Source organism: Eretmochelys imbricata, chromosome 15 (genome assembly GCF_965152235.1).
Source record: "Eretmochelys imbricata isolate rEreImb1 chromosome 15, rEreImb1.hap1, whole genome shotgun sequence".
Taxonomy (NCBI): Eukaryota; Metazoa; Chordata; order Testudines; family Cheloniidae; genus Eretmochelys; species Eretmochelys imbricata.
The window spans coordinates 29390410-29404348 of record NC_135586.1 but is presented as its reverse complement, the minus strand read 5'-3'; the positions used below and the strand labels follow the sequence as shown (position 1 = coordinate 29404348).

At 45.5% G+C, this 13939-nt stretch overlaps 1 protein-coding gene across 1 annotated transcript in view; it reads left to right on the top strand.

Moving 5' to 3' along the window:
- SSH1 (slingshot protein phosphatase 1) overlaps window positions 1-12437 on the top strand; it is a 59775-nt gene extending 47338 nt beyond the window's left edge. The window contains exons 10-15 of the mRNA XM_077835143.1: window positions 218-346; window positions 5095-5141; window positions 6534-6680; window positions 8587-8787; window positions 9820-10441; window positions 10952-12437. Of these exons, the coding sequence (XP_077691269.1) occupies window positions 218-346; window positions 5095-5141; window positions 6534-6680; window positions 8587-8787; window positions 9820-10441; window positions 10952-12223 (2418 nt within the window). The 3' untranslated portion in view covers window positions 12224-12437. The remainder of the gene's footprint in view (window positions 1-217; window positions 347-5094; window positions 5142-6533; window positions 6681-8586; window positions 8788-9819; window positions 10442-10951) is intronic.
- The last annotated feature ends 1502 nt before the right edge of the window (window positions 12438-13939 follow it).

The window sequence follows — 13939 nt, the reverse complement described above, 5'->3', positions numbered from 1 at the left end:
TCTGGGGCCTCATGTGACCTTTTACTGAGGTTATTTGTCTCTGAAAGCATTTACATACTTCTCTGTGGACTGTAGTCTCTCTCTTTCTCTAATGCATGTATGTATAATTTATTGGCACTCTCCTTTTAAAAGTGGACAATCATTCTGCACAGCCCACTATCTAGGTGGTATGCTATCATTTCCTAAGTGGCATACTTTGTCATTTTCTGCCCCACAGATACGAAATGAACTGGAGAAGCAGATGAATTGCAACTTGAAAGAATTCAAGGAATTTATAGACAATGAAATGCTGCTTATCCTGGGGCAGATGGACAAACCATCTCTAATTTTTGATCATCTGTATCTGGTAAGCCACGGAGTCAGAAGCTATGCTGGGTGTGAGGAGGGGGCATCAGTCAAACACTAGCCGCCACTGAGCTCCAGGCAAGCTGCACTGGGTATAAAGGCTGCAATGGGGAGAAAAACCAGCAGGTGCCGTAGCCTAATGTTTAGCCTATTATACAAGGAAACTATAGGCCTCCTTTCCTTCCTCTCCCTATGTCACTTCCAAAGGCCCACATCCCAGCAGCTCTTTCTGCTATCTGAGCCTTCATTCTGAACACACAGGGCTGCACTGATGGGCTGGCAAGAGGGACAGGGTGCCTTCCTGATCCTTTCTCTCCCTGTGAGTGAATGTGCTGCATCAGTGGTCCTCTCCTGGCCAGCTCAGCTCAGGAGCAGCACACATCATGGGCCTGGCGTGGTGGAGGGTCCTGTATGTGGTGACGTGCTGTGGGGGGATGTTTGTTTCACCTGGCCTTTGAAGAGAAGTAAAGGAGCTGAGGAGCAGACTGACGTACGGGGGCGCACATAACACATGTAATGTTGGATGAGGACCTGCTTCTAGGCAGGAGGGTGATTTGGCTGAATGACATTTTGCTTTTGTAATTGTAGATAATTGGCAGGGGCTAGAGTCTTAGTATGGGAGCTTCTTATTCTAATGGAAAGAAAATAAATAAGAGGTTGCCAGTGGTTGATACAGTACATGGGAAAACAGCCTTCCCCCACGTCCTGAGAACTGCTCTGAGGAAGTGCTTCGTCTTTCCCTTTTCACCATTTATTCCCACTGCTGTGACTTTGCCATGTGCACAATAACCTGTTACCCTGCTTTGGAAGTAAGTAGATTTAATAAAATGGTGTTCCTGCCCTGATGTTTGTGCTCCTGTTTGTTGGGTGCACTGTGCACAGGAAAGGCTGCCTTTTATGGATTTATTTCATATTTCTAGGAATAGGAGTCATTTTTCTTTAAGACGGGATAAGGACCTAGATCATGACACAGTCCAAATGTACCAGTTATGTGCCCTCTATTTTTGCCTTGCTGAATCAAAGGTAATGATAATACACTAAGAGAGTCAAAGTGCCTTCCATGTAGATAATCAATGGCTCCATGTCTAGTTGGCAGCCGGTATCTAGCGGAGTGCCCCAAGGGTCGGTCCTGGGGCCAGTTTTGTTCAATATCTTCATTAATGATCTGGAGGATGGTGTGGATTGCACCCTCAGCAAGTTTGCGGATGACACTAAATTGGGAGGAGAGGTAGATACGCTGGAGGGTAGGGATAGGATACAGAGGGACCTAGACAAATTGGAGGATTGGGCCAAAAGAAATCTGATGAGGTTCAACAAGGACAAGTGCAGAGTCCTGCACTTAGGACGGAAGAATCCAATGCACTGCTACAGACTAGGGACCGAATGGCTAGGCAGCAGTTCTGCAGAGAAGGACCTAGGGGTGACAGTGGACGAGAAGCTGGATATGAGTCAACAGTGTGCCCTTGTTGCCAAGAAGGCCAATGGCATTTTGAGGTGTATAAGTAGGGGCATAGCGAGCAGATCGAGGGACGTGATTGTCCCCCTCTATTCGACATTGGTGAGGCCTCATCTGGAGTACTGTGTCCAGTTTTGGGCCCCACACTACAAGAAGGATGTGGATAAATTGGAGAGAGTCCAGCAAAGGGCAACAAAAATGATTAGGGGTCTGGAACACATGACTTATGAGGAGAGGCTGAGGGAACTGGGATTGTTCAGTCTACGGAAGAGAAGAATGAGCGGGGATTTGATAGCTGCTTTTAACTACCTGAAAGGTGGATCCAAAGAGGATGGATCTAGACTATTCTCAGTGATAGCAGATGACAGGACAAGGAGTAATGGTCTCAAGTTGCAGTGGGGGAGATTTAGGTTGGATATTAGGAAAAACTTTTTCACTAGGAGGGTGGTGAAACACAGGAATGGGTTACCTAGGGAGGTGGTGGAATCCCCTTCCTTAGAAGTTTTTAAGATCAGGCTTGACAAAGCCCTGGCTGGGATGATTTAGTTGGGATTGGTCCTGCTCTGGGCAGGGGGTTGGACTAGATGGCCTCCAGAGGTCCCTTCCAACTCTGTTATTCTATGATTCTATGTGGCTGGCTTTATATAAATCATCAGTTTGGAAGGTGATTTGCTTGTTCAGCCTATGAACAGGCTCAGAGCGGGGATGAGTCTCTTGTAATCTCTTGCCACTAGGTGGTACTCCAAACAAAACTGGAAGTTGCCATCCAGAACAAAGATTTAATTGAGACGGGAGCAATTCTGCACTTTGTAGCAGTGTCATCTTTTCCACGATAGACTCAGAGGAAATAGGCCTCTGAGGGTGAATCATATTTTAAAATCCTCTTTGTTCTCCAGGCAATGTGTTGTACATGTACCTCTGCAGTAATTTCTCCCATGGCTTTTAGGGGCCATCTCACCCACTCATCCCCAGAGCCCACACCCCCAGCCAGAGCCCTCATCCCCCACACTCCAACCATCTACCCCAGCCCTGAGCCCCCTCCCACACGCCAAACTCCTCGGCCCCACCCCCACCACATGAACTGTGTTATGTGCACCGATATGCATCACTTCCATATCGGTGCACATCACAAAATTCATTCCGCACATGGACTTAAAAAATTAGAGGGAACTCTGATAACGACCACTTTATTTTGCAGAATGTCTGATTGGTTTTCCTATGCAATTTATGATCTTGAAAAGAGGGAATGTTCATTTGTGGTGGGTTTTGTGATGTGCTAGGAACCACTCTGAGACTGTCTAACTCACTTTGTGCAAGTAAGCGAGCAGATCCAGTGCTGCTCACTACCAGCTGAGATTGGATCTGAACAGGCAACCTGGAGATGCATCCTTAGTGTCCCACATCCTGTCTTCTTTTCCGTTCGGTCCCCTTCATAGGATCGCTCTTTGTGAACTTTCTTGATTGAAATCCTGCTTATTATTACTTTGTAATCTGGGAACGTTCCCACTGTGCTCCTAACACACTGCACGCATGTTGTCCAAACGTGCCATCTCTGTCGTTTTCTTTAAGTAATAGGCCTAACGCTTCCTCAGTTTAGAGGAGGGATGGTTTTGTGGTAAGGCACAGCTTTGGGACTCAGGAGATCTGGGTTCTTTCCCTGGATCTGTGAAAGCTCCACTCTGTGACCTTGGGCAAGTTACTTAATCTTGTGCTTCAGTTTTAGGGATCTGTAGAATAGGAATAATAATATTCTCTGTCTCTTGCCCTTTGTCTGTCTGGCCTGTTTAGGCCTGTTCAGCCAACAATATGATGTGGTTGCAAAAAAGGCTAATATCGTTCTGGGGCATGTTAACAGGAGTGTCGTATGTAAGACCTGGGAGGTCATTGTCCCGCTCTGCTCAGCCCTGGTGAGGCCTCAGCTGGAGAACTGTGTCCAATTCTGGGCGCCGCACTCTAGGAAACGTGGACAAACTGGAGAGAGTCCAGAGGAGAGCAACAAAAATAATCAAAGGTTTAGAAACCCTGACTTGGGAGGGAAGGTTAAACAAACTGGGCCTGGTTAGTCTTGAGAAAAGAAGACTGTCAGGGTGGGGGGCCTGAGAACAATCTTCAGATATATTAAGGACTGTTGTAAAGAGGAGTGTGATCTGTTGTTCTCCAGGCTAATAGTAATGGGCTTAATCTGCAGCAAGGGAGATTTAGGTTAGATATTAGGAAGAAAATTCTGCCTATAACGGTAGTTAAGCTGCTTCCAAGGGAAGCTGTAGAATCCCCATCGCTGGAGGTTGCTTAGATCAGGTTGGACAGTGCAGCCTGAAATTACCTGAGGTGCAAAGTGCACCGGTCACAGTTAACAGGTTCTTTCCCTTCGTGGCTACGTAAATTATGTAACAGGTGGGATTGATGAATCACGGGAATATGAACATAAAAGTTGTATTTATCATCCAGATAAACCAAAGCATTAATGCTACTGAACAAAAAACAGATACATATAATAAGAAAGTCAGTAGTGCTGTCATACTCTCAAACTCTTGGGACCCATGAAAAATACTGCTAGAAGAAGGTAGTCAGTGGAGTACACTGTAAGTGGGAGGTGACATGACAGTTTACACCAGCCTCTAATCCTGATGTGCCCACCTAGGGTCGAGCACACACTTTTTACTCTTTCCTGTTAAAACCACGTGCTAATATATATTAGCCCAAAAGCTTCCTATGTCATAAGTCAGGTCAAGAGCCATAGCTTAACAAGGAACACCTGTCAGGGATGGTCTAAGTTTATTTGGTCCTGCTTCACCACAGGGGGCTGGACTGGATGACTTCTTGAGGTCCCTTCCAGGCCTCATTTCTATAATTCTGTGGTTGTAAGCTGTTCAGGGCAGGGACTCTTTCTAGGTGTATTTTGTTTGGGACCTGTATGTGCTCTGTAATATAAATAATAAACCTCAGCCTGAGCTTCCTAGGGTTTCTTCCTGCAGACTGACCCCTCTCTCTCTCCCCCTACCTTCCTCTTGCCTCAGAGAGACTCTCAACATTTTATACTCTTGGGTTGTAGCTAATAGGACCAGTCTGGCCCGGTTGCTAGGATGAGTCAGCAGAATACCTCTGCATTGCTATACAAGGCCCTAGACCCTCATGTCCTGTTATACTCTTTTCAGAAACCATTGCCTATGTTTTAGTTTAGTGCTCCTGAGAAAATACTGCCCAGATTGCAAAGAGCACAGTGTTTGATCAGTGACTGTACAGTGCCCAGCAGAACCAAGGCTTACTCTGTGTGTGTGTGACTTGTATCCTAGGGGTCTGAGTGGAATGCCTCCAACCTGGAAGAGCTTCAAGGCTCGGGGTGAGTACTGGCCCTTTCCGCTACTTAATGTCGGCTGTTACACATTAGACTCTTAAATCCTCAAATCACTTGTTTTCAGTTGCGTGTTCGGGTGTCCTGTGAAATGAAATATGATACATGCAGGCCATACTTCAGTAGATAGGGCACAGGATTGGGACACTTGCCTTCTGTTCTCAGTAGTGACCTTGGACCAGATGGTTCCTCTCTTTCTATCTCAGTTTTCCCACCTGTACAATGGAGATAATATTTGTCCTCATTTGTAAAGTGCCTTGAGATCTAGGGAAGACAAATCCTCTATAGGAGTCTAGTTAATACTGAGCAAGCTTATTGTTGTCTGAGGTGTGAATTCCCAAATACTTCAGAAGATTACGCATTACAGTATTTGGGGTAAAGCTCTTATCCAAATGGTGAAAAACTGCCTGGAGATGAGCAGAGTTGTGTGAATTGTTCTCCATTCCACTAGTGCAGACAGGTGGCTGCAGTCGTGTGTGTCAGTGAACTCTCATCACGACATCACTTCTTGGCTTTATTTGCTTTACGTGTTTTAGGCCAATGGAAATTTTGTGTATAAATACTTGCTGCTTGCCCAGGACACATGTCGGCCCCTATAATGAGACTCTGAAAAGTTATTGCTCAACAGCAGGAATAAAGATGTTTAAACGGTAGTCCTTGGGAACAGATGTCTGAACACTTTTGAATAAGTAAAACAACTAGCAAATTAATCCTTTGATCTGTAGTGATGGTATCCTTGAAATCTATTTTTAAAAGTCAAAGCTGGACAAATCCTTGAATAAATATCATGTGCTATTGATTTGTCTGAATTATATGAAATAATAACTTAATATGGGCATGCATTCTCTCCCAGTATACGCCAATTGTATTATAAAAATCCTGCTGTTATATCCTGCAGAAGTAGAGTAAAATGATGCAACTTTCATTTCATATTTCTGGTTGGAAGAAGGAAGAAAGGATGAGCTTGTTACGAAAGCACAAGTTTGAGAATCAGGACTCCCGGGTTCTTTTCCTAGCACTGCCGTTGATTCACTGAGAGACTTGGATCAAGTTTCTGCACCTCTCTCTCCCTCAGCTTCCCCATTGGTAGAGTGGGCAAGTCATTTTTCCTCTGTTCTCCATCTTTACATGGGACCATAATAGTAGAGAGAGATGAGCTGGGGGCTCGATTCAGCTAGTCCCTCACATGTAGAACTCCAGCTGATTTAATCGGAAGCGGAGGGCTTAGAGCTGATCTAAGGGCTGCTGATCGTCCCATGCAGTAAGAGCACCCATGTTACACTGGGTTGTGTATGGTTTATCACATGAATTCCAGTTCCCCTTCCAGGGCTGTGATAAGTAAACTCTCTCTCTGCCTTTGTTTCCTTTTGCATCCTGCAGCGTCTACTACATTTTAAATGTCACCAGGGAGATCGATAATTTTTTTCCTGGTCTGTTCGCGTATCATAATATCCGGGTGTATGACGAGGAGACGACAGACCTCCTGGCTCACTGGAATGAGGCATATCATTTCATAAATAAAGCCAAGTAAGTGGATGGAGATGAGCGAGTCAGTGCTTGGGGACATCGGAGGTCGGGATAAGAACCTGTCATTGGAATCTGTGGAGTGATGTCGAGTCCTTGCATGACACTGAGGCGCTTCCTCCAGCAGGGGGCGAGGGAGCTCCCTCACCAGTACTGTGGGTATTGTAAGGATAGTGTTGTGCCCTCGGCATGCTGCTGAATAGCATTTCAGCAGACGATATGGAACCATTTGCAGAAGCTTTTTGAAACCTGCCTCCCTCTGAATTCCCTGTTTGTCACAGAGCTGTGGTTCCCATTTCAGGGCAAGTGCAATGAGAAGTGTATTCAATAGGGAAGTAACCACCCTGCTGTCTAGTACTGGAAACTCATTGCTTTCGGAGAAGTCCTGAACAGTGTCCATCCATCTGTTCTGGCTTTGACTCTATCCTCAGTAGCCAGTTCCGCTGGACTCCTTCGTGCTCCCAGCTCGCTGTCCCTAGGTTTGGCACAATAACTCATTCAGTGCCTTTACTGCCATGTCAGTTAAGTAGCTCTACCAAGCCAATTAAGTAGCTGTCCCTTTGCTGCTTAATTGCTGGGCTCTTTGTGAGGCGCTGAAGAGGTTTCTGGGATCCCTGCTCTCGCAAAGGCCTTTGAAAAGGGAGTTCCCTAGGGCCCCTGGAATGCCCAAATACCACGTCTGTTCCCGTCAGTGGTTAATCATTAACCCCTTCACAACCAGTCACAATCGTGCTGAGATTTTATCTTCGGCGCCTTGTTCAACTTGCTTTTTTGTTTCCCTTTTTAAAAACAGAATGTTTGTTTGTTTCCAGTAATGAAGCTACATTCTGTTTGTGTTTGCACCTAACGCCCTAAAAGATTCAAGAGCCCCTAAGGGTCCTTCTGATGAAGTAAAACATTTTGAAATCCTTGAATTTTGTCTGTGATAGAATAAGCAGAGCAATGGCTCCCAGCAACAGTTAGTGACATGAACCACTCACATTCTGCTGAGGTTTCAGCGTGTGGCTTGTAACTTGATGGGCTTTTCTTCATTCGGATCTGCATGGGGTAGCTGGACAGTGACACCTGGTTAATTTGGCGTCTTTCATTAATTGGCCAAATCCTGCCCTAAGTAAGGACCAAATCATTAGGGTTGCAGGGGTGTAACTAGCGATTGAATTTGATTTTGTCCATCAGCCACAATGCCAGGATTAATAATGGGCTCAAAAAGTAAGGAACTGCATCTGAAGCTGTGGAGGTCCCATCCCTGACAGATTGTGGCACAATTCTGTCAGGTGATGTAATAGGCGTTGAGGTTCATAAATACATAGCAGGAGACATTTATTCCCATGTGTGATCCATCATTCAGTTGCCTTGCCTCCACCTTTGAAGATGGGGACCTGGCATAAGGGCCTTCTTGCCCAGCCCCGCTGGGCCTCCAACCCTGTTACTTGCTCTTCGGATTGCACCAACCTCTCTGAGGAAGCCTCTTTATTTGTGAGACTTCTTGCTCTGTGATTTTCATTCAGTCACTCCACCCTCCAGGGCACAGGTGATACAGAAGCCCTAATATGCAGTGAACAGTGCAGGGGGGTTTGGTAGGGAACCCACCACGCCTGTTCGGTCCACATCTCCAAAGACAGGGACATGCAGATAAAGGGAGCTTTGGATAGTATCTGAAATAGCAGTGTGGTTGGCGTGAGAGGAGAGTGGTTAGGGGGTGTTACACTTCTCCAAATTCTAACTTTCCTTGAGAGTTTATTTTCTTGGACCATTTAACCCAAACCAATTAACTCCCTCTGAGCTGTGACGTTGGCTCGGTAAGGTGAACAAATGACCATCCATGCACCATATAAACCTGTGATAGTAAAACTTAATAAACAAAAGGATTTGAGATATAGTTTTTCTTATTTTTTGCCTTCCTCTCTAGGAAAAATCACTCTAAGTGTCTGGTACACTGCAAAATGGGTGTTAGCCGGTCTGCCTCTACAGTTATAGCTTATGCAATGAAGGAATTTGGCTGGTCTTTGGAAAAAGCCTATAATTACGTGAAGCAAAAACGCAGCATTGCAAGACCAAATGCAGGCTTCATGAAACAGCTGCTGGAATATGAAGGGATTTTAGATGCAAGGTAAGGTGATGGGTGGAATGAGAAGGTGACTTGCAAGGAAACGAAAAGAGCCTGTTGCAGAGTAGGATGTCTCACAAAGCAGGATTAGCAATTTGCAGTTGTGTGTACGCGCATGTGGGGCCTATGCTGGGCAAATAAGTTAAAAATTATCAGAGTTGCTTGGAAAGGGGGGACACAATTTTGTGAAAAACGGGAAGAGAAGGCAGTTTTTGGTCAATGTTTTAGTAGCTGTTTCAGGCGCGGGTTGCAGCTAGGGCTGCTACAGGAAGCGGTCTGGCGCAGCTGCTGCCATGGAACAAACACATCGAGGTGCCACTGTGCTACTGTTGCTACAAGGCTTAAATGGTGATCTGTTGGCTCTTCTGTCCACTCAAGGAGCACAATGACTGAGTAAGGGGTATTGGGCCCAGCGAGCTCATTGGGTGGCTGGGCTCCCCTGCCTGGAGCTGGCTGAGTTCCTGAGGCTGCATAGACATACATAGGACAAAGTCCTGAAGTTGAGGAAGTCTTTCTGAGCGAGAACAACTGGATTCGGCCCTTAGTTGGTTGTTGCTGAGCATCTTGTTTAAGTTATACTCGAGTGACTCTGGTACATGTTTTGTGTGCACTTGATCCGGATGCTTTCAGCTGCTGCATAATTTCTGGGGGACTTTGTTTCTGTTTCTTCATTATGTGCATATCGCCTTCATTTCCATCACAGCTAACTACGGATGTGATCAATGCCATTTAAATCACAGTTACCTGATTCTTGAGGACTTTGGTTGCTGTTGTTTTTCTTCCCTTGAATCTTACGTAATGACCCAGCCATTTGTTCCCTTGTTTAGACCAGAGCCTGACTGCTTCGTACATCCTGCTCCTCTGCCCTGTGTTGCCACTGTCCTCTGTAGTGGGTGATCTGCTGGGATTGCATGTTTCCTCCAAAGGTTTCTGAGGGGCGTGACTTGTATGGGGCAGGGCACTGTGATGCATTTACATACAACAGCTGCTGAGTGTTTGATTGTAGTAATTTGTGCCTTTTATTTTTCTCCCCAGCAAACAGCGTCATAACAAGCTGTGGAAGCAGCAAGCAGAGAGCAATCTACCCCAGAATGCAGATGATTCTACGGGGCCCAGTGACTTCCTGCTCGATAGCTTAGACATCGATCTAGAAAACCGCCTATCTGACCTGGACGCACCTTCACAGTCCACGTACTTGGACAACAGAGCCAATATGGAGGCCGGGGGGTTTCACTACTGCTTCCGACGCCTGTCTGACTCGCTGCTGGAGAACAAGCTGCCTGGTGACAGGGAAATATTTTTCCAGGTGGAGGATCTGGAGCGAGACGTACTTTCGGAGCAGGCCAATTTGCTGGTGGATCAGCCTCCCCCAATCCCTCCTGAGGCTGTGGCGGAGACAATGAAGGCTAAGGACAAAGTGGAACCATTGGCAGAGCTGAGAAGTTTCTGCGAGAAGGAAGTGAAGAAGTTGGAGTCCAGCATGCCAAAGGGGAGGAGTGTGCCCAGCCAGGCGGATCCGGGAAAGGAAAGCATCAGGGAGGAAAATCCCGTGGAGAGGTGGAAGCGGCGCTTGTCTGTGCACAAGGAGGAGAACTTACTGAACAGAGAGAACTTGAATAACAACAACAGCAAGAGGAGCTGCCCAGAGGAGTTCGAGGTGCGTATGGGCTTAAACGTAGATGATTAGTAACACCCGACACCGTGTGCATGAGACAACTCGCCACGTCCTAAGAGTATGATGTAATTTGGTTTGGAAGTGAAGGCTCCTGTAGTAGCACCCGTCTCCATGCTGAGCCTTTCCTTGTAGAAGTGCTTCTGAACATCGCTTTGCTGGTGTGGAGCCAGCCACCAAAGAGAGCATGCAGCTACGTGAACATGCTATAAACCTTTCATGACCATCACTTGAAATGGTTGGTTTCCTCCAACACTGTCAGCTGGGAATCCTCGTGGCTTGACTCCCACTGCTGAGCCCAGACTTCAGCAGTAATGGAGAGGGGCTTCCTTTAAAGTCCCTTGGAGTCCTTATAAATAAAATGTTTCCTGTTGTTCTGTGTCTTCCCTTTCAATCTGCAAATTTGTCTTGTTTTAAACTAACCTGACTCTGCTATTCTGCATCCACACTAAATTGTTTGTCTGACTTCTTACTGCCTATTCTTTCCTTTTATAGCGCGATGCCATATTTGGAATCCTCAGTAAGGTCAAGCCTTCCTACCAGTCATGCACTGACTGCATGTATTCCTCAGCCAGTGCATCCGCTGAAGCCTCTGGGGAGCAGTGTGAAACGCTGAATCCAGCTGCCGCATGCTGCAGTTCTACAATCTGCACTCAGCCTTCGCTCCTCTCCCATGTGACTTCTAACTTGTTGGACCAAATGCCTAGCAAGTCGCAGGCTGAGGAAGTAATCAGGGCTAAAAATGATGTCTTGCCTCCATTGCTGCAGGGAACTAGTGTTTTGGAAGGTGGCACCTGCAAATCCGTGGTGGATCAGCATTGTAATATTTCTGAAAAGCCAAAAGATGCACCAAAAACATCTGTCAAAGCACTGCTTGCCAGGAGAAATTCCCACTGTGAGAAGAGCCCTCTGAATACAGAAGTGATGAAGGAAGAGTCTCCATCCAGAAAAGATGTCAAACCAACGAAGGACCTGAAGTACTTGCTGTTTAGTAAAGATCTGGAAAAGCCAACCACAAACAGTTATTTGATGCAGCATCAAGAATCTCTTATTCAGCTTCAAAAAGCTGGTTTAGTTAGGAAGCATACCAAAGAACTGGAGCGTCTGAAGAGTGTGCCATCAGAATCCTCGTCACTGGTAAGAGAGAGCTCCCTGAGCAGAATTGATGCTAGTATACCAGAGGAAAACCAAGATTTGGCTTTGCACCGAGGCCCAGTATCTCTTCTGGGTCCAGCACCTTTAATATCCAGAGAGAATGATGTGGAGAAGTTAGAGGCCAAAAACCCCTTACAGGGACTGTCTCAGAAAACCTCCACACCTGTCCTGTGCAGGCTAGAACACATGAGCAGTTACACAAAGGACTTTCTGAAGACCATATGCTATACACCATCATCTTCCAGGAGTTCCAACTTGACACGCAGTTCTAGTAGCGACAGCATACACAGTGTGCATGGGAAACCCGGCCTGGTAAAACAACGTACTCAGGAAATCGAAACCAGGCTACGACTTGCTGGTTTGACTGTTTCTTCCCCTCTGAAGAGATCCAATTCTCTTGCCAAGCTAGGGTGTCTTAACTTGTCCTCCGAGGACTTATCGAGTGACATGGACGTGTCAACAGTAATGAACTCAAAAGAGGCCAAATTGAGTGAGTCTTCCATGCTTTGTGAGTCACAATCCTCTCTGAGGAGTGTGGACGTAAGCTCCAAACTGCTAGCAAATTCAGCCACAGGAAACTTGAAGAGCACACTTTGGAAGGGCAAAAGTTGACACGTTCTGGTGTATGTGTTGTTTTTTTAAAATCAGCATTTATTGCCTGAACCCAATGCCATTTTATCATCTGAAACAAAATAGTTCAGCTGATGCCACGTCTTTACCCCCTTCCTTGTGCAGTAAGTGGGGAGAAAGAGGGACATAACTGACATGGGTGAATGGCACAGTGAAAAAAAACATTGCATGGCTTGGAAGAGGACGTGGTGTGTGAACTGCCTACTGTTCCTATAGGACAATATTCCCAGTACTGTTTGCCAAGTATAGTTGTGTTAAAATATATATAATGTAAAAAAATGCTGAAAATATTGTTTCAAAGTCTCAACAAAAGTCATGGCATTTTAAAATTTTTTTTATTTTGCAAAACAAACATAGCACAAGTCTCTAGTTTAAACAGCCACTTGTGGAAAAACCTGTAGATGGCAACATAAACTCTACCTCTGTTCTTGCTGATTTCTGTGTTGATTTTTTTAAGGCTTATTCCAGGATATTTAAAGTTTTTTGAAAAGCATTCCTATGACATCAACTGTAAAGATCCAAAAGAGTGTTGAGGTGTAGGCTTTACTGTACTGAGTAACTCTAACTATGAAGTCAAGTGAAAAAGTGTAGAGCTGTTGTTTTATTGACTGCGTGATCTGCTGACCCGATAGTTCCTCTTTACTGTATAATCAGGGTTAGCTGTCACAGTGTCTTGTGTTAATAACAGAATGACATCTAGGTTGTGTGTTTTCAAGGTTTCTGTTAAAGTGGAGAAATGTCTTGTTCTTCAGGTATTGTTGCTCTTGTTGTGGTTTTATAGTTATCCCAGTAATAATGACAAGCCTGGCCAGTAGGTGACCATGAACCATTGTGAAATGTGTGTGATGCTGGAGTCAGTGGTGTAGCACTTGTGTTTTGGAAGCCCTGCTTTATCAGACTGTTGATGGCATGCATTGCAGATGAGAAGACGACTGACCTGTCTCATCCTACGGAGGGCAGGCTTTATTGTCATTCTGTACGTTTGAAACGTGGGGAGATGATAAGTTAGTTTATTTGGTAGAACATTTCTTGCATCCTGGAGTTTGCAGCAGAAATGCAAAGCAGCAGCAGGTTATCTCAGGAAGGTGTATGGTTGTCACTGAGCTCTGAAGCTTTTTAGAAGTCCCCACATTGAGTAACATCCAAAGGGTTTATTTTTTCATCATCCGGAAGCAGTGCGGGAGGATGAGTATTCCTGCTCTTGTTCGTTTATAGTACATATTGTCTGGGATGCACAGGTTAATTTCAGTGATGGTCTCCTCCTGATGACAACAGAAGTGCAAATTCTGCTCTCGGGTGAACATGTGGTGCTCCCCTGGGCTTCCCTGATCTTACACACCCATCCAAGGGCAGAGTTTGGGGCCAGTACAAGGAGGAGGCAGTAGTTTCACTAGCCTAGCCTAAATGGAATATTGCAATATCTCAGAAAGGAAGGAAAAGTGGAGAGCTAGGTTAGTTTCCATAGTGTTAAACAATCATTAAGTCTTCTACATGGTACTGCTAGCTAGATTTCTGATATGGTAAGGCATTTAGGGCTCAGTCCTATACCCTCTGAAGTCAGTGGCTTCAGTTGTGCAGGATTACGTCTTAGAGCAGAGCCATTGGCTGTATAGGCCGTTCTTTTTTCATCAGCTGCTTGGTACTAGTTTCTGTTGGAGGTTTATGGCCAACTCAGAAACACTCCATTTCCACTTAGTT